At 44.5% G+C, this 21,682-nt stretch overlaps 1 protein-coding gene across 12 annotated transcripts in view; it reads right to left on the bottom strand.

Moving 5' to 3' along the window:
* MAP2 (microtubule associated protein 2) overlaps positions 1-21,682 on the bottom strand; it is a 229,814-nt gene that overhangs the window by 73,226 nt on the left and 134,906 nt on the right. For 11 of the 12 annotated variants that reach the window (XM_062578251.1, XM_062578257.1, XM_062578258.1 and 8 more), the window contains one exon: positions 1,222-1,507. In XM_062578251.1, coding sequence (XP_062434235.1) covers positions 1,222-1,483 — 262 coding nt within the window. In that variant the 5' untranslated portion in view covers positions 1,484-1,507. Of the gene's footprint in view, positions 1-1,221; positions 1,508-8,039; positions 8,100-21,682 lie in introns of those variants that run through there. The other variant, XM_062578255.1, reaches the window with a different exon arrangement.

The raw sequence follows: 21,682 nt of genomic DNA, 5'->3' as shown, positions 1-21,682 counted from the left end.
GCTGTACAGCTGTTCAAGCTCGCATACTGGCTAAGTACACTATACAGTTAGGTTGCAGCAAAGAAAGCAGCTCTTGTTATCATCCTCCCAAACAATCATCAAAAATGTGTTTACGTGAATGCTTAAAAGACCTCTCTTACCTTTTGCTTTCAGGTTTTGGCTATCCACAAGAAGACACTCTTAAAATCTAAATCTATCCACTTTTAGCAGAGACACTCATTTCTAGTATAATCACTTACGAAATCACTTCAGAGTCTGAGAGACTTTGAATTCTCCAACTGCTGAGAAATTATGGATAGCATCTCAAAGTGCTGTCAACAGCCAACAAACATTGCTAGAAAGATCTCCTTAGCATGCATGGATGGATGCATCAAGGGCAGTAGCGCCTGTACAAGACAAATTCCTCTTGTACTATGCATTTGGGGTTTAAAGTGGGAACTCTACACAGAGAGAATTAGCATTTACTGCTAAAACAGGAAACTTGCTTTGCATATCTCTTTTTGACACAATCACACTTTTTTTCCCCAAATAACAAGACAGTTCCTAAAGTCCTAGTGTAGTTTACAAACAGACAAAACCCCAGTGAGTATCCAGTGAAATATGCCTAGGCAACGGTAAGTAAGTGCTGACGCTGAACTGTGGTATTTTCGGTCAGACCGAGCAACACGTTGTACTGCACATAGCTGGTGGGTTTCAAGGTGTTGTTATTGTGGGAAATACCAGAGGAATCCAGCCTTCTCCCTTACCCAAACACACAGAAGAGAAAGGGACTGCCCATACACAACAGCTGAATGTGGTTTCCCAACTCCTCCCAGTCCCAAGTAGGTGACCAGCTCTTCTACACCAGCACGTGCTCATGACCCCAGTGAGGTGAACCCTCCCATCTACCACCCAAAGCCACCATCACGCTTTTCCTAAGGTCTTCTCAGAGCATGGCCCAGAAGCCTGAATTAGGATCAGAGGGCGGCTGTGCAGACCCGTGTGAAAACAAGTCCCTTGCTAGGAAGAGTTAGTGCTCTTCAGAGCTGCACATCCAGCTCGCTCCCTTGTGTTAGCACATCCCTGCAGGATAGCTGGCAGACCACCAAAGGAGCTGCTGCGCAAGGGGCCTCCCTGGCTCCTGCCTCAGCCAGCAAACATTTCACCATGGGGAAATACAATCCGGTGGTGTGCAGAGCCAGGTGTTTCAAGGCCAGGCCCTGGCGAGGCTGGGTGAATTACCTGCAGTCTCTCTGTCTCCCGTCGACAGCTCCCCGTTGATGCCGTTCTCTTTGGTTCGAGAGTATGTGCCCTGCTGCTCCCGTCCGCCCGGCCCTGACTCCTCGTCCTCGCGAAAGGGAAATCCATTGGCGCTTCTGACCAGTCCAGCACCCGTGCCACCCTGGTCCTTAAGTTCAGGTGAGTGTGGGTGTGAAGCAGCTTCTGTGAGCTGACTTGAAGTCCAGTGTGGTGCCTTGGCTTCATCTTTTCTCTCCTCCGCCATTTTTGCTCTCCTTCACTGCTTCTCCTGTAACGACATGAGCCGGGGAGATGAGCACGGACAGCAGCCCAGACCCAGCACACGCACGCTGCCCCACAGCACTGCCGGGCAACTCCACCGGCATGTGAGAGAATGTTCAAACTGTCCTGGGCATCAGTGAACCACTTTAAATCCAAAATAAACCACAACTAGTAAAAATTACAGATCAAATCCTGTATGATGCCTGTGTGCTTTGCAATTATTAGCACTAGTTTCTTGAGGGTTGCCCTTCTATTAATCTGATTTTAATTCACTAATTGCAGTTAAACGTAAACTCACTTAAAGAGAAGTGAATCAATCTTCATAATGACATCTTCCAGGGGTGACAAAAGAGAAGAATGCAAAAATTGCTTCAGTAAGTGTAGCTACTATTAAAAAACAGTCAGTGCAGTTGCAAAGAGCAGGCTCAGTCCTGAACGAGGCCTGCAGTGAACAGGGCGCTCGTCAAGCACAGAACGAAAAGACGATCCATCCTCTGCAGAGTTTGCAATCTGCTGCTAGCCATGAGAGAAACAACATCTAAGAACATACACTGGGTTCCTGAACATATGTGCTATTTGACCCTGTTTATATTCCTTCTTACTTGTTATTTTGTGCACATTCACACTCATTCCCTTTTGTCCAAAAACAACACGTGGGGAACAGTTGCTCTTCACACAAGCATTTGCATTCTCTTATGACTATCACTATTTATACATAAACAAAACTAATCACTATTTGCTACTTCACGTCTTTTACTCTTGTTACTATTAATAAGCTCTTATTTGTCCAAGCCAGGAAAAGAAGCCATAGGCTTTGGCTATACCTCGCAGCAAAGCATAGTAGTAGCTCCTCAATATATAAACCTAATAAAACAATACACTGTAATCTGTGTTTGGATGAGAAGGTAACCTTGGCAGGGGAGAAAATAAAGGCTTGATTTAAGCTAGGTACATGGAACTAAAACCCAGCAGCCTGAAGTGCTTCTGAAAGCACTTGCCGCATTTCTTTCCCCGTGGGGAGGTAGGGGGGTAAGAAAAAAAAGCTAAAAGAAACAAACTGCAGAAAACAGTCAACCAACCATGCACTAGAGAGGCTGAACAGTCTAGAAAAGAACGCAGAAAACTGGATGTCACACATACTCTGCAGTTATTTAATAAAAATACAGAACATCCATGCAACTAGATCAGTTCGCAATAAACCTCTAAACATGACAAAAAGCTGCATTTGTCTGACAGTTATTCACAATTGATAATACAACCTCCCCTTCTGATCAGATATTATTATTTAATAATAATGGCTTTCAGAGCTACTTTTACTTTAAATTAAAAAGTCATGGCGAGTCATGAATATTAGATTTCCTTCACAATAAAAACATAACTCAAACGACGTAACTCCCCACAAGGCGACTAACGCACGCAGCCGCTCGCCGCCCTCTCCCCTCCCTGAGAACCCAGGCCGCTTCGGGCAGAGCAGCTCCGGAGGCTCCCGCGCCACGACCCGCTGGCGCTCCTTGGGCAATAGCAAATTACCTAAAGGCTGTGGGAAGAGGTGAAACCTTGGGCCTAGCGTGTCCTCTGGACTGAAATAAAAACAGTGGCCAGAGCAGAATCGCCAGGCGCAGCGGCACTGAGACCAGCCTCCATCAACTAGAGACAGCCAGCATGCTCCACGACCCTTTGCCTCCTCCTCCTCCTTCACCCCTGACAGGAGATCTGTCAGCAAGAGACTCTGCGTACGGCGCCTTAACGCCGTCACCTCAGAGGGTGCCCGGAGAACTGCGGAGGAGGGAGCCCGAGCGGGGTGAAGACACCTCCTGTGTGCCACCCCAGAGACAACCCTCTGCCCCTAGGGCTGCTTCCTGCACGACACTAGAAAACCTTTTCCAACCAGAACGTGAGGCCATGTGACACGTATTTCCTCTGAAAAGGCCTGACTGCCACGCAGCCATGGGACCTGAGAACAGGATGGAGCCTCCTCTGGGCAAAGAAAAGGAGAGATTATCACGTATGTCTCTTAGAAAGTTCAAAAAAGGAAAAAGGAAAAAGAAGCTCACACAAAGCCTTCCCCCACCAACCCAGTGTATTTCCCAACCATCCAAGACAGCAAGAACCTATCCACCCGCTTCGGCAGCCGAATGCCAGCCGTGCCCAAGGAGGAGCGCAGAACCGCCGCCGCGCGAGGGTTATACAAGGCCCGATCGCGGGCAACGCGTCTCTGAGAATCACTTGGACGAAAGCAATGGTGACTGTCCCCCCGCAGCAGTTCTGGGGTTATCATCTCCAAAGCGCCCTTTGCGGCGGGCGGCAGACGCCCCCGCCTTCCCGCCGCGCTCTTGAGGGACGATATTCACCTCCTCACAATGGACGCTGCCACACAAGTCCTCTGTGCAAGAAACAGAAGTGCTCTTATTTTTAAAAATAAATACAGCGGGCAGGCTTCAACGAGAGCTGTGTGTGTCTGGAGGCAGGGTTTGGCTTCATACTCATGATAGATGGCTGCAGAGCGAAACACGGATGAATTCATTCTCGACTCTCTTATTCATCAAGTGCTCTCACAGTGTGTAACGCGAGGAGAAACACTGCAAGCGCCTCACGAGGCGGCTCAGCCGCCGGCTCGCGAGCAGCGGCTGCCCGCTGCACACGCTGACTCACGCGGGGCCCCGGCCGAACCCTCAGCGCACGCGGCCGCCCCGCACCGCCGGGGCGCCTGCCTCTCACATCTCTGAATTAACTTGCTCTGGAATAAAATTAAGCAAGTAATTCAAAGACTGACACGGAAACACGTATTGCCAACACGTATTATGGCCATATTTACAGGAGTATTAGATATACAAAAGAAGTCCAGAATAGTTTTGACAGTGTAGGGCAACATCACTTCAGGGAAACGAAGCTGTCCTCCTCCTTCCTCTTTCTTAGTCTTTGCATAAACTGCAATAAAGGTCTTTGAAAAATATCAGAAAAGGAAATTAAGATGTCTTCAAAATGAGCTATATTTTTTTAAAAAATCCTTCTTTAATTTTAAGGTAACAGATCAGACACTTGTGAGTCTGGTACACCTTTGTAGGGTGTGATCTGACTCATATTGACAAATAACAGCTGACAAACAACAAAGAAAACAAAGCTTTAATTCATGTCCGTGTACCAATAATTGTGATGATGTGTCTGAATATTAAATATCAGGCACTGCGGGTGAAAATGTCTCAGGAGAATTTGCCATTCAACTTCTTGACTTACTGACAACTATGCTCAGAAAACTCAAGGCAAATGGGCGGGCATCAGGAAGCAGGAATTGAGACAAGAGCCAGAAGACAGAAGATGGAAAATCTGGATGGACAATTTCCAATGCTCTCCCGCCACCTTCAAAAAGCTCAGCCTTAGCTCTCCTGTGCTGCACACAAGTACTATTGGTAGCACTGTCTCAGAAGGAATCTTCAAATATTTAGAAAACAAGAGGGCTAATTCCAGGTACAACAAACATATGAAGAGCTCTGCAGCTGCATTTTACCCTTTCATTTCATTTTAACATGGATCTTCTCTCCAACTAATTCAATTTTTTTTAGATGTGAGTGGTCTGCATCACAGTGATCAAAAAGAATCACAGCAAACATATCATAAATGGAGAGAAAGCCTAATGGTGTCTGACAGGAATCATGCTAGCTTCCACCTTATTTAAAATGGTTGGTCATGGTCCACGAGACACTAGATGACTAACAAGATATCCTGGTTGGCCCTAAATGCTGAAGTACCATAATTCTAATAATACAGCCTATGACTGGACAGAATTGCACACCTCAGTGTGAGCCACTCACCCTTCAAGCCTAACAGAGGACAACGAGCAATTTTCTGGCAATTCGTAGCAAACAAGATCTATTTCTTCCTTGTCCACTGTTGAAGTTATCAGCTTGCAGCTAAATCCCTCTATCTAGACAATGCAAAAAAGATTATTCTCTAAAATACAACCTCGCATCTCTTAAAAACACAGGCAGTGTTCATCCATTCATCCCTGCATTAAGGTTTGGGGGCTTATAAAGGTTATTCCTACATGGCAAACAGTTAGTCAATAGCCACATAAGTTTTGTGGAAAATCTTCTGACTCATTCTTTTGATTATACCTTGGACTCCAAAACGGCTGAAAAAATACGGAAGGTGCCTGGAGCACAGGCGGAATAAAGGCAGCTCCCTGTGGAAGGACCAAGAAAATTTACTGCAGTCCTTGCCAGAGCTGAAAATGAGGACTCCTAAGTCTCCTAAGCAGCGGATCAGATCACCTACAGCACCGCCTCTGCCTCTTCCACTCCTGCCTGCACGGGTGCCTGCTGGCCGGATCCCAGGGCTCAGAGCCCTGGGGCAGTTCCTGGGCTGGATGCCGGGAGCAGCCTCCCGGGAGCTTCCCAAGGCCTGCGGTGACTCACCGCTCAGGACATCCTTATTTTACTCACTAGGAGCAACACAGAGGTGCATCTCCTGCTAATCACCTCTGATTTCACAGGTCACATGAGAAGCAAAACAACATTCTTGAGCATCACTGTGCTCAAGAGGAGAACAAATAACAGAATCTATAAAAGGCTAGAAGCATTCCCACTAAAGGGCACAGATACCTGTCTTACCTATTTTCTGTTGGTGTCAGCAAAACATTTAACTACAGTGCAGTGTATTTGCTCTGTACAACTGTTTTTCATTCATTGCAATAAAACAAGTTGAGCCCTAATTTTGTCTTGAGTTCTAAGTCCAAAGGGCCTAATTCAAAACCTACTTAGTTCAACAGAAAGATTTTAATGTGCACCAGACCAGGCCAAAACTGAGCATATTCTTCATCTAGCCAAGCATAAAAAATGAGTATCAGCTAAGCTAAACTTAAACTCTATGGGAAGTCTTCCTCCCAAAATACAGAATTCAAGTCACAACAGAGAAGTCACTTATAAAACGTTTCCCCAGCTTAGAAGTACCATCAGATCTAGAAATTATCTCTGACCAACTTCATAATGGAAGAATCGCTCTAAGAATTACTCTATTCACATACCAGACCTTTACCAGTCCCACAAAAAAGATACTAAACCCACCATGTAAATCAAAAGATGAGTTAAAGAAGCTGATAAAGGTCCATGAATGGTCCAAGTACCATCCAAATTGGGAATGGTCATGTAAGCAGCCAAAAAATGAGAGTGGGTTTTTTTTTAAATGAAGAAAAATTCAGGGATTCAGGGTAAAACAACCCACTCCCCAACACCAGCCTGATGGTTTAGCGGCTAGACTGACAGAAGCGTAGCTCGCGTGTTTTAACAGTAACAAGCAGAGTAAGACAACCGATACGTATCAGTCTATAGGCTGAATGTCGCTTGGGGCGGATCGCAGAGGAAATGCTTTCACTCCGAGCAACAAGAACTTGTGTCGAAGCGTCGCTGCTCTGCGCCACAGAGCGTACCTTGACAGCCCTTTGGTGCACTTGAGGGCCTAGACGCAGCAGCGCTCTGTTTCCCTGTGAAATGAGATGCTCAGCAGCATAGAGCCAGGCTCCCGGGCTTCGGCATGCATCACTATAACAGATCTGAGGCACACTGGCCAAAGCTAACAGACCACAGGAGCTTCGTCCTGCCCTACCTTTTTTACAGCTCTGAAAAGGAACAGAGTGAGGAGAAATTAAGACAGGGTCTTTGCCCAGTGAATAAGGAAGCTCTCTATAAGGGATTCTGCTCTAGCTCCTTCCGGGGAGCAGAATACAGACTAGCTTGCGTCTGCATTGGTGGCAGATAAGTCCACTCTGCGGCAGGAATTTAGGAACAACTAATACACGAAAACGAGCCTTTCATCCACTGCTCCCGACTGACAGAGCTCTTCCTTTCTGGAGGATTTTCTAATTTCTCTGGGAAAGCAGAGCGCTACTGACCCAACCTGCCCCAACACATCCCTTTGCAGTAGCCAGGGTTGGCCTCATCCTCATGCACAGGAATTTCATAAACATGCTCAAACTTCCAATATCTAACACGGCGCAAATTTCTTTTTCAGTTGGGAAATAATAGTAATAGCAGCTTCTGCCTTAAAAAATAACATCTTGTTTACGGCTCACTTCAACTTAAAAAAGACTGGAAGATCTCCGCATATCCATTTCCACTCCAACACCACTCCTTTTTGACGAACAGCTTCTACGCACAATGCTACCCAATATACCATTCATCAAATGCACTAACACACACACACCTATCACTAAGCATCATCTCCTCCTGCAGGAGAGAGAGAAGGCATTTTAGCTGGTGAAGGAGACGGTAGCCATAACAACAGCACCATGACAACCATACCTGATATCCGCAACATGCGGTAAGGCAAAATTTATTACCAATAAATTCAGTCCGCGCTAAGGATGGCAACAGCATTAAAGAAGCAGTATCAGTCAATAAAGCTGCAAATGCTAAGGGAACAGAGATCTCTCCAGCTTAAAACACATGCAATCCTTCAGCAATTTTAAGCAGCCTATTAAGACGAGGCGCGGTGACAGCCTTCTCTTCTGAGCAGCGGCAGAGGTGGCCACCACTGCTCCATCCTACCTGAGCTCTCCCTTCTTTCGTGCCTCAGGGAGCGGGAGCCACGGATGCGCTGCAGGAGAGCCACCAAGAAGCCGCAAGTGTTTCCTAGCTGCAGAAGCCTCCCAGATTTCTCAGTGGAGTCTTTCGTTTCCAGGAGACTCGGTGAAACCAGCTCTGAGTAAGGAAGAGACTGCTCTCAAGGGAGCACCTCAGGGTCAGGCACACAGCATCGATTTTTCCACCGAGCGCAGTTTCAAATAGGCATCGTGAGCCCTGTCTGTGCACTGGGGAAAACGGACTGCAATTGGCAGGCTTGTTTGAAACACGTGGCTCCGCGCCTCCGCCAGCCAGCAACAACTGCTCCTGGCAAGGCCCCGGCTCACAACCCTGGGCAGTGAAAAAGATCCAAGTAACGTTTGTGGCCACCCTGGCTTTCCTACCCTCAATACAGGAGGTACCGAGAGCAGACCAAACACCACAAATGACCACCACCAGCTAGAAATGCTGTGTGCAAATAACACGTGGTTGTTCGGAGGGCGACCAGAGAGCACGAACAGCCACAGACAGACGCACGTTACGTGATCTTTAGGGTTATTTTCAGAGGAATTTTGCCAAGTGCTTTGCTACACAGGGTTGCTCAGGGAGGAAGCACCAATGTGAACTTGCCTCATAAAAATGTTTTATCACCTTTGAACAGGTTCTCTCTTCTGACCTCCTTGCTTTCAAAAGCCATAGAATACTATGATTGAAAATTAAAACTTTCTACAGGATACACTTTGGCTCTTCCACAATATGAATAAACAGAGATTTTCAACTGTATATTAAAGTCTTACTGAAATACACACTTGTCTCAATGTCTTAGTCCTTATTTGCGTTTTTATGGTGTGTGTTTCACTACCAAAGTAAATAAAGGATTTCCCCTCACTCATTACAAATACAAATCTCCTTTTATTTAAGGAGATGGTTTCTGGGGAAAAGCAGCATCCAGGAAACATGTCTCCTACAAGAAAGCTGGTTTTTTGCACATTTCCCTCCTACCCCTGCGGTCCCTTCAATGCTTGGTACGATGCAAGTTTGAAATCCATAGTAACAACACAGCTGAGCTGGAGGAAAAATTCTTCATTGGGGGGAAAAAAGTGTATAGTTTGAAATCCACACTGCATACTTCAGAAGAGAAGCGAGCATGGAAAAGAAATCTGTACTCGAGAAGAACAGCGTCTTATTTCAAGGAAGCCCCGCTCTGTTTAGGGAGAGAACGTAACTACTATCATTCTCTATGAGTAAAATCCAGCTTCCTACGCAAGCCAAGCTGCTTAAGGCAGACCTGATGGCCTGGCAAAGTCCGTACCGCTTCCTGCGGCCCCTCCAGGGAGGGAGCAGGGGTCCGTAAGGGTGAAAGTGGGACCTGGCAGCACGTGGCCGGCAGCAGTGCTGGGCGGCGACAACGCTGACTGCAGGGGCTCAACGTCCAAGCTTCCAGCACCGCGCGCATCTGGCTCTTTGCAAGGGCCTTCAAATTTAACCTCGTCTCACCAGTTCTTAAACTACAAATTCAGGAGCCTTAAAGCCCACAAGAAGGTCAGATCGAAATTTTGCAGGATTTTTCCCCCACATACACACCAAGCTTGTTAAGACACACCGATCTGATGCTGCCTATCTTTTCTCAAGAGACTCCATGATGGATGACTGCTCAAATTAGGCAATAAGGAATTTAATTAATTATGCTAATATGTTACTTGGATATTCTCCATGCAGGAAAGGTCGATGTTCTTGCTAACTTCAGTGGAGCTATGCTGAATGCAGACAGGCAAACTGGACTGCTAGCAGAGAGGTGCTACACGCTTAGCTGCAAAGCAAAAATCCCCATAACCAGAACCTCACTTATCTGCACCAGGCATGTTAACAGCACTCGGGGCTTTCCTCCTTCTTCACAAACGTGAATTAACTTTATATCCTCTATTTCTTTCAGTTTCACCAAGATCTCATTCAACATGACACATTTTCACATGATCTAAACTTTACTCAGTGAGTTTTTTTTTTAACTGCCTCTACAAACACGTCTGCATTTTGGATTTTTCAGAGGTCCTGCCTAACTTTCAAAACTAATTCCACAGCTGCTACCATAACATCCTTCGAAATACCCTGACACCATCTCCGGGAGACCTATGAAGATCATCACGTCAGCTGCTATGAATGGTAAAGAGGAAACGTGTACATCAGGCTGATTTCAGGCTGATTCTTCCATATAAATACATGCAGGGAGCACAGCCCACAGCACCAACCCGGGACGCAGCTCCTGCACCCCTCTGCCAGCCTCCAGGGCTGCGCACCACAGAACAACGGGCAGATCAGTAACTCCGGGGGAGGCTTTCCTGACCCAGCCACCATCCAACCTTATTTCTGTCCTTCGGTACACTGAAGTAAAGGGATACTCTCAATTATTCCACTAAGCAATACAGGGATCCTGACACGAAATGAAGTACAGAAGAGATAACACAAAAGGATCGTCAAAGCCCTGTGCTGCTCCAATGTTTTGGGGCAAAAACTCTTGCCCACATGAAAAAAGATTTTCTCCTCAGGTCAAGGGCAGCAGGTTATTCTTTTGCTGAGAGCGCTTTTAGCCTCGCTTCGCTATACCAGACACGCCAGGGACACAGTGGAAGCGGCAACGTCTGATTGTCTAACAGATGCATTGTTTATTCATGCTGAAAAAGAGCATCCGACAGAAGAAAGCTTGTTCTGAGGTCCCTCCATCCAGACCCACTTAAGCATCTTTGATTCTGAGTTTCATAGTCAGAAAACCTAAGAGGCAAGGGTCCGCTAACCCATTACAGCCAACAGTAGCCAGTGCTTTTAACTGTGGCCCCAAATATCTAACCATAAAGAAATACAAATAAGATGATGAAGCGTTGGAAAATTAGAGGTGAAAGGAGTTATTTGCAAAGTCCGTTTGCTTCTATGTTTACAGCACACTTGGCACAGGTTAGCTACTGCTGGAATCTTCTTTTCTGGGGAACCTCTGAGCAGACATTGTCATGCTATGAAATCTTGGTCCTACAAAAGCAGTAGGATTATTTCATTCCTTCATAGCATTTCCTAAATAAAAAAGTTAAATACAAAGGACTTTCTATTACCCATCTATACACTCACACTTGCCTGCTGTAAAAATATACTGTTCACACACTAAGACACCTGCTCATATGACTCATGACTGTATACAGAGGGGGGAAAAAAAAATTCTCTCTCCTTACCTGGAAATGAGAATACCTAGAAATCTTTTGTGCTCATAAAAGCTCTAGACAGTGAAATCACAACATTTGGGGTATAACTTTATCATGAGATAGCCTTTCTCTGTCAAATCTTTACTCACCCAGATCTACTGCCTACTAAAGGAAAAAAATAAAGCGCCACTCCTTCAGGGCATTTCAGCATGGGGGGAAGGCAGGCAGGGAGGACGGAGCAGACAGAAGGGACCTGCAACCACAGCAGTTGCTTGTGAGGCCCTCACGTTCACTGGAAGTTTTTCTTTTGTAAGGACTTAAGATCTTGGGATCTTGCACCAGAACAAAAACAGAAGCACATGTGTCTCCTGCTCATGTTCTAACTACAGTAATAGTCTTTTTTCTTTTTTTTTTTTTTAGTTCAACTTTCAGTTCATTTTTTTTTAATTAAGAAAACTAAGGTATCTAAAGTGTGAAGAGGAACAAACTCACCAAGTCACACAGTGTTTCTGAAATCTTAATTATAGGGCTTACTGTCATAGCAAAGGCCTACTTCTAAGACTCGTTTCCTCTACAAGCTCCCAGAGGTATATGCGATTATCTGATCTTTCCTTCAAGTTGGAGTTAACCGTGTCCTGCTGCCACCCCTTTTCTCCCAACCCAGTGCCAAGGGGCTGACATGTATATGGGAAGTCAGTGGTGTTCTCCAGGGACAAGAAGGGGAATGTATAGGTTTGGTGGGAAGGAAGGAGCAAGTCCAGGGCCAGAGAGTAGGGAAGACTAAGAAAGTTGTATTGAATGAAGAAAGAAGCGCATCTCAAGAATGATAGGATGTGACTGATGAACAAGTTCAGTAACAAGTTCAGGAAAAAGCCTGGAAAAAACCCATGGAGTTGAATACATGCTGTTTTAATACTGAGAGACAGCCAGGAGGAAGGAGAGGACCTAGGATTTGCCATCTCCAGTCAAAATGTGCAGTTTAGACTTGTGCCACAAGCAGTGGTCAGCACAACCTGCTCCACACGAAGAGGTAAGCAGCTCCACAGAGCATCAGTCACACGGTCAGCCTGTTCTCAAGGCACAAAATCTCCATGTGGTGACACGGACCCACTGATTTCCAGCAGATCTGGGTGCCTACATGTCTATGAGGACCCAAATCACCACATTTTTTGCAGTATGGGAAGGGCATGGAGAAAACATCCTCAAAGTCTCTTTCTGGACAAGGGAGTAGCCTATCCATGAGGCAGCTCTTCCACAGACTCAGGTTCCAGGTTCCCATTTGAAGAGCAATAGGATGCAAGGAGCATAATGGGATATCTGACATACAGATTGCTGATGGACACAGAAAATTCACACATGCACTTATGTGTTTGGGTGCTTCTGATGTGTTCAGGAGGCACCCGTAATCTAATGTACAATGGTTTACATCACTCTTGAATACCTCTCTATCTTTTCTTTTGTAAAGTCTTGCAGTGGCATTAATACTGATACTGGTTTAGGATGCCTGAAAGCATTAAGCGTTAATCACAAATGAAATATAGTAGACCTGGAAAAGGTACAGAGAACGTAACAACGATGACCAAAGATCAGGAGCAGCTTCTTCACCTTGGGAAAGGTGAATGGAACAGAGGTCTACAAAATCATTTGCAGCATGGAGAAAATGAGAGAAGAAAACAGATAATCATCCTCTCCACAGAAAGCTACAGTGCATTAAACAAAACTAGCTGGTGGCAGGCTCCAAACAAATGAATGAAGGAGATTCTTCCCACAGTAGGAAATTAAGCAGTGGGAATTAGCTGCTGCAGGAAGTTACATATGATAAAAGTTTACATAGCTTCAGAAGGCAAGTGGATACATTTTTCTTCCATTAATTTGCCCCCAGTTTCTCAACACAAGAGAATTTTCTGGGAAAGGACTCTTTACCATGTAAATAACAAAGAACAACTAGATCTACCCTGGCATAGAGCCTTTACTTGTTAATACAATACTACCATTAAATAATTGTGTTGTTTCCTGTCATTATTTTTAAAGGGCTTTCCTTCCCTATTTAGCACGGTGGAATGTCACAGACACCTGCTGAGCATCACAGTATTTAAGAATGCTGCTTGCTAAATCCCCACAAACTATAAATGAAAATATATTATATGATATAGACTGGATTATACTGTAAAATACTGTAAATAAATGTAAATTATACTGTAAATGAAAAGCACCTATTATACTGCTAGGCTCTAGCAAATCAAAAGCTCTGCTGGTCTCATAAGTGTCTAAGTGGAATATTACATTACGTTCCAGACATGTGTTCCTCCATATCCCTCTGCTGATGCAGCAAAACTGAGCTCTGCAGACTATGTCCTGCTGCTTGCATCCTGGCTGCCTCCCCAGATGGAGAGAGTGCTCGTTTTCAACCTGCTCCGCAGTGTCAGCGTGCCCTCCTCAAACTAAAAATCACAGACATTACACAATGACACTGAGATAATGATTTTGTTGGGAACAGAAACAGGAAGATCAGCTGAGAGAAACATTTCGGGGTAAGGGCAGCACTGAGGAGGAAAAGCACATGAGCAGACAGGAAGACAGATGGCCCTCCCAGAAGGACCTGGTTACGCATCCAGAGCTGCCACTTACAAGAGGTCTCATGAGATGCTAAATGTGAATGTTTTATAGATGAGATGCTTGAAGCTGCAACAGCATAAGTAAAGTCTTGTATGTTTTCTTTTTCATTTAGGGCAAGCAGTCTGAAACACATGCCCTACCACTGACCTCGACTCTGACCCAGAGGGACTGTCTCTGGTTGAAAAGATGATTCATTCACTCTGCTAGAAGGGCTGAATGAATAGGCAGTATTCAGGCTGCAGAACACTTATCACTTGGGATTCCCTCAAAATTTAGGTCTGACATGACTGGGTCAGTAACCATGCACTTTCGTTCCTACCTCCTTGAACAGAAATGTCTCTTTGCATCCTTCAGTGCTTCCCACAAATCAGGTCGATTTTTATGGCTTGCTAATTATTACTGCTAGACTTCTGCCGGGCTTCAGGATGAAAAGAAGAGCTTTTCTGAAAGCTCAAGGCACAAAACTTACAGAATAAATCATTGTCTATCTGGCAGCAACAAAATCCAGCCATGGCAGCCACTTAAATATACACATCTGCACAGTGCTGAACTTTATTTGTTTAGGAATGGAAAGTTTTGTTCTACTTTTGTTGACAGAGAACATTAGAGACAACCAAGAATGCAAAAAAAAAAAAAAAAAAAAAAGCAACTGTCAGAAACTGGATTTTGTCTAAAGTGCATCTACATATCATACATACAAAACTATCTGAAAGGACATTAAAGTTACAGGATTACACCTCAAGAGTTTGGATGGGGAAGAAATCAGAGATGACTACATAGCCACAACTAGGTGCCCTTGCGCATATGTACTCAGCTCCTGCCTAGTTTAATCAGCTCATATCATTCTTCCTTTTCCCTTCCCCACATTAGTCCAGTCTCCACTGCTTCAGCTTCTTGCCCCAGTTTCAGCCTGTGGGTTCCACCCTCATCCAGCCTTGAGGTCCAAGTTACAGTTTTCGCCACCACACACATTGAGAGTTTTCTCCTCGTACTCATGTCTAGTTTCAGATCCACACCAGCATTTTCTTTGTTCTTATTCCTCCACTAACTCCCTGTCTTCCCCCTTGGATTTCTGATCCAGTCTGGTCTCCACAATTCGCCTCCATCTCACTGCTGAGCCGTTCCCACCTTTCCCATGTACTCCTTATCAGAGCTGCCTCTTCCGCCCTCAAACCCCTGCTTCCTTCCACAAGGTCTTAGCCAGGTTTTCTAGCTTTGTTCACCTCTGCATTTGAAACTGGGAACTTTTGCCTCTCCTAGAAGATTATAAGCAAAGGAGAGGCAGATTCTTCTCTTTTACAGTAATATCATCAGTGACATGACATGACATGACATATGATAAGATGTAATATGGTATGATATGCCATGATATGACACAAGTAGGGCTGGCCAGGCTCAGGGAAGCTGGAGTCAGCACAGACTTGAGCAATTCTCTCCTGACTTTCAGCGAAGTTTGCAAAGATACAGGATTCCGCGACAAAACAAGACGATACTGAAGAACTTCACTGAAAAGATCCTGAGATGGCTTCCCTGGAACAGCCAGGCAGGCAGCCGTACTCTCGAAAAGGGCTAAGCAGCTCAGCCTGAAACCCGCATACACGTAGAAGAGAGACAAGCCCAACTCCCAGAGCAGAAATCACAGCCTAACAGCCTAACTGCAACAGTTTGGCAAAGTGATAATGGAAACAGGATCTTATATCGGAAAGTAGCAAGCCATCTTGATTTGCAGCCTCACCTCCAACACCATGACAAGCAAATGGCCCGTATGGGAACAGATGAAGATGTTATGCTCAGAGAAGCACCAGCAGGAAAGCTCACTGCACCGCAGTGATGACTGGTAGTACACTAGCTGCCATGTTGCAGGCCAGAGTCCAATGGTCATATTTAAAGCAGATGGTATAAACTGGTCTGGAAAGACTTTCTCTGCAATGCAGCTGAAAGATAACTGGAGCTCCTTGAAAATCAATACAAATACCTGTTCATCTTTCCTGCTCTATGCTTTGAACCTGATCTGCAACCTGGAGAGGCAGACAACCCCTCTTCATGCTGCCTGAAGGAGAATATATGTTCAAATCAGGGAAAGCGTAAAAGCTCCCGGCAAAGGCATCTCAAAGGCCTCTCTGTACCCTCTTCAGCAACTCAGGAGCCGCCTGCCATTCAGGTTCTTGATGAGTCCCTACATTTGTAGCTAGGACTCACAAGCCCCATGCTTGAACCTCTGACAGCCCCAGCCAGCCGCCAGGCAGCAGCTGGTCCCCGTGCCGAGCTCTGTCCTGGCCAGGACCCAGGCTGTGCCCATAAAGTCACGGTGAGGTCCTTTGCAGCCCAGAGGGACAGTGCTACGCACGGAGACAGACCACATGCAGCACTACACGGCACCTTGCTTTGAAGTACAGAAATGCCTCTCTGCCTCCAAAGAGCTCCTGAAACAAGAACAGCCATTACTTCCTCTTCATTTAGACTGATATCACGTAGTACCGAACAGCCCCCACATCAAATGCTGAGCATCCTTTCAAAACTGCTATGAATGAATGAATTCATGAAGAAACACACAGGACAGGACATGCACTAAGATACCAGTAACTATGCAACCGCACCAAAGTGGAACCGTATGGACCCAGACCAGAGAGTATTTCTTCGATCTCATTCTTCTCCTGTCCCTTCTCAGGGCATGGAGGAAAAGACAGGCCACGACCTGTGGCCCAACTGTAACTCTATGTCCAGTCTTCCGAAAAATCTCTATGACCAATGCAATTTGCTCACTGAAGAAAATACTGGTTCAGGCATCAAGACTCCCTGCTCAATTTACAGATCATGAAAGACTCCTCTTACCTATACCTGTTTTCTGCACTGTATTAGGCTGAGCTTAGAGCTGGGAGGCTTCCAGAAGTAAGGTATTAAGATATTTTCCAGCATTTCTGGGTACGCCACAGGTGCACTGTCAGGTACAGAGAAATGATGAAAAGCATTTTTTGACACAATACATATTTAAAAAGGAGGACTCCTTTGCTGTCCTTATTCCTGCTTCCCTTTTGAAGCAATTTACATGAGAGAAGCGGTAGCACCAACTAGAAGAAAGAATAAAACCCTAAAGCTCCATTTTCTGAAGCAATGCTCAGATCAAATCCTACTGTGCACATGCCAATCAGCTGAGGTTTTCAGTTCAGACTTTCTCTGGTGCTTCGTGAGTGCTCTCTGGGAATATTAAAGTCAGGAGATTTTTCTGGAAGCTTTTTTTTTTTTTACTTGTCCTTCTAAAAGGCAACTTATTTGATATAGCAGGATTTGATATGGGAGCACACTCCAGAACTGCAATCCTCATCATATTTGAAATTTCTTTGAAATTCTGAGCATTTTGAAGGGGCTTTATTTTGTGAAAAGGGAAATGTTAACATCAGACTAATAAAGACTACAGTATTCACATCATTGTATTTGACATAAGGCATATGATCAATTGCAAAAATTACCATTTAAAAGATACAGTTGATATTTCTCAAATAGCAACCATCCAAATGATACACTCCTTTGAAGAATACATCGTGCTTTCCTTTGCTGTACTGCTTCCAGGGAGTATTGCTCATAACCATTTGCAGTTTTGAAACAAGGATGGTATTTGTTCTTTTTCCACAGCAAGAAATGACTATCCAGACAACATTTTTTAAAAACAGAAGGCCTATTTCGATCAATACCAAATGCACATAGAAGTGACAGAAGTTCCAGTATAATCAATTCTCTCCAAATACCAAATGTCTCATTGCTATCTGTTTACCCTCCCCCCCCCCCACACACACAAAAACCGCACTATTTTCGTTTGCTCTTGACATTTTACTGCTTTCTCTACCCCTTCACTTGTTCGGAATTTAAGGAAGTCTAAAATGAGAAAGATTTCCACAAGCAACTGGAAGATTTATGAACACTGTGCAACTGTCCACTGCTCTTCTGAGGCCTCATCAGGCCAGGACAACCTTCGGCAGCAAGGAACAGAAGGCAAGGCGCAGGGGATCTCTGGCTAGCGAGGACCAGTGCAGTATTCGCAGTCCTCTGCTCAAACTCCCAGGCCAGTTGTCAGTCAGTAGTATGGAAAATGATCAGAGAAAATATTCTGATGACCTGGCATTAAGACACTTTTCACTCCAGATGGTCTTAAAAACCACATAAATAAAGCATTATGACTTAGTCCCTAAAATTCACTCTCCACTTCAGCAATTGCTGAACAAGGGAGTTATGAGATTATAAAAGTGGGGGGCAGCGTACCAAGGCCCGGCGATGTGGGCAATACTAGAAAATATCTTAAGGTCCCTGGGCTACGTGTTCACACAAATCATTGTGAAGTGTTTATGCAAGGCCAAATTAGACAGGGAAGGGTAAAACTGAGCTCTCATACATTAAAACAAATAACTACTCCCTTTGTAGCATCAAGTCTAAGCAGCTTGTACAAGCCTGAGAAAAAGGCAGTCTGGCCTCGCTGCACAGTGGATAAATGATCATGTGGAAGGTCAGGGCAATGTAGAGTACTCCCTTCCACATAGTTCCGATATTTCTGTCCTTTCCCAAATCCTAATTACTGCAAGCTGTCCTAGTGGCAACCCTGATATCTCTGTAAACCCTACTTTCAACACTTCTCTGAAGGTGTGAGCTTGGTCTTACTGTCAAAACCAGATACACTTATTCTGTGGAATACCAAATGTGCATTAGCCATCCCAAAATAAAGCTCTCAAGAAAAGGCTGTGGGTTTTCTCCGGGTAAGTTAGGCAAAGACACTTGAGGATAAAATAGTAACCTCTAGTAGGTAAGATGTAGTAAAAAGAAAAAATTACTAGAATTTCATTTTCTCAAGTAGTTAACAGCAGAAAATAGCCAGTATATTTTCTCATTATGAAATAACATCTCTCTCAGCAGCAAAGAGTCAGTTGTATCTTACATTTTCTGCCATCCCCAGAGGATTACTGACTTGTATTCCCTTATTCACTGCATATTTGCAAGACCGCAAATACACTGTAGTAGAAATTCATTAAGTGTAACATAGAAAGCATCAAATGCAATTAAACACATTTACCTTAGACACTGCAAAGAAGCAGACAACCTAAAGATCAAATAGGATTACCTAATTTCCATGAGTTACCATGTTTCAACCATGTGATGCTTTCAAAATCAATTCATTAACAGAAAGTGAGGCATTCAATTTGGATACTCCCTAATATCATTTTAACCCCCTCCTGCTGCTCTCTGTACATCTGTTTGTACATACCAAAACAAACGACGACAGCATATAGACTTCCCCCGATTCTCATGCATTTACACGCGTGTGTTTGATTCCGGGAGGTGAATCAAAATACCTGTCAATAAGCCTGCTGCTCCTAGGAATTACAGACGTGACATACTGTGATGCCAGAACACAACTAAAAGATAGGTAAGAAACGTACAGAGCACATTACGGATTATTTTAATTGCACCTTTTTTTTACAGAAAAGAACACAATAAAACCTGAGACAAAAATGATCAAGATTTTCTGCATTCAGCAGCACTTCACTCCATTTTCCTTTCCTTGTCATCTCTGCACCAGAAACACTGAAATAACCAACATCACTGCAGTCGTAATGACTTAACACCCACCTCAAGCACATATAGAAAAAGACTAATTTTGTAGGCTTCAGTGCTTTTAAATTATGTTTGTTACCATGAGAACTTGATTAAAATGCCACCCACAAGCTTGCAGAAGAGGGGAAACAACAACAACAACAACAAAATCTACTTTTAATCAGTGGTAGTACACTTGCTGCAATGCAGCATTTTCATAAGCTCCACAGCCTTCTGCAGTAAGAGGCGGCAGAGATGCCCAGACTGATCCAATTTTGCTGAATGCCTTCTTTCGGAAAATATTTAGCTGACAGTACAGTTGTCATCCAGTACTATTACAGAATATTCCACTGAAGAAGGATAAAGTGCCCATATGTGCTCTGTTCTGTGTTAAAAGGCTCAATCTGAAAACTAGAAAATTATTTGTACATGTAAGGTAGGGGTAACTCTGACAGCCACTTGGAACAAATGTGTATTTTTGGTGAGATAAGAGATATATCAAAGCTTTCAAACACTCCAGTTTCTTCTCCATTTGCTAGTTTCTACTGGTTTTGGCTGATTTTACATACATACATACACACACACACACATATATATATATGTTTATGGAAACCCAAATAACAGTACTGTATCTGCTAGGAAACAATCTTTGGGGTATTTTGTTTGTTTGTTTTTAATTTATACTTGCATCATCTTTTGATTACTGGATATAGATGCCCCATTACTGTGGTCTGACTAGGGGGCAGAGCTTCCCACGACCGCAGTCACCCCAAAGTAGGTAACTAGCACTGCGACTGAACCGAGAGCCAGGGATGAGCTCCAGAAAGTCGCTTGTATAGCCATGCATGTTTTAAATGCATGAACTGATGCATGCAAGAACAGCATGCAGACAGTGGTGGGCTAGAAAAGGGGAGGAGTTTTACACCTCAGATGAGAGTAACCAGCAAGCCACTTACTCAAGCAGTCACCTCAGACACGTCTCTTCAAAAAAGACATTTACTTGTCCATCAGAGAGAGACTACCTCTAGTCTAATTAAGAGAATGGCCAGACTGTCTCCTATTTAAGGTGAGAACAGAGTGAGTTTCCCCAGGAAAGATCAATCACACTCTAGAGGACATCATCCAAATTAGAGCATTAGGTATCCTCTACAGGACTTCAAAGAGATCAGCTCAAAGAGCTGAAGCATATCCTCTGGAGTGGGGTGGCATGCACTAAGCCTGAAACCCTGGGAACAGCAAAAGAGCTGCAAGAGGGGGGAAATGGACTTTGTAATGTAACTTCAGTGGAGCTGGTAGCTGTCATATCTTCACCTTTATCTTTCATAAACATTTGTAGCTGTTCACCTGTTTGGAATGGTATGAATAAATGTGTGTATTTGCAACTGTACTTTGACCTGCTGTGAGTTAAGCATTGCTAATAAAAACCAAGGCATCTTTCACCAAAAGAGGTAACAAACCTGTGAACTGGCAGCAGGGAACATCCTAAAAGACAGTGGTCTCGCCTTTGTATTGCACAGGCTATATGGAAGTCTTGTATCACACAGGCCAGAGGAGGCATGTACATGCTCCAATGACACTGGAGGCTCTCAGACATGCAGTAAAACAGAGGTGTATTTACTTGAAATCCAAATGTCATGGGGCAGTGTGTCACACATCATATTGTGCAAGGTCCTAAGGGATTTTCTTTAAATACTGCCAATAGAGTTTAGAACACACTAACTTTGGGGGGAGGATTTTTACATGGCATCCATCATGCAACTGATTTCAGTGATGTCCACAGAACTACACTTACTCCAGCTCCGAATCTGGCATCCGCTGGCTGCTTGCAGCTCCCACCTCTAGCACCTTCTGCTCCTACACACACACAGGTCTGATTTCCACCAACTTCCATGGCATATACACACTGCAGGCGAAACATGAGCCAATATATATTCCATATACATCGAAGTCAATAGGCAGATCATACCTTAGGATGGAACACGGCGCACTGAGCAAAGGAGGCCAGGTGGGACTAGCAGAGGAACCAGAACTGCAGTGGCGGTACAGAGTGACCCAGACTGTCCCTACAGAACTGCAGGGATTTCCTACAGCCTGCTTTCACACACGAGATGCCCAGCACCATGCCGATGTGCCAGCTCAGGTCAGCAGTGCCAGCTCAGACAGCCCCACATCACTGTACACAGGTCAGTGACATCATTTCCCCCCCCCCCTTATTTTTTTTTCCTGGTAATTACAGCGAATCCAGCATCA

Source organism: Rhea pennata, chromosome 6, assembly GCF_028389875.1.
Source record: "Rhea pennata isolate bPtePen1 chromosome 6, bPtePen1.pri, whole genome shotgun sequence".
NCBI classification, from domain to species: Eukaryota; Metazoa; Chordata; class Aves; order Rheiformes; family Rheidae; genus Rhea; species Rhea pennata.
This window is presented reverse-complemented; position numbering and strand designations above follow the sequence as displayed.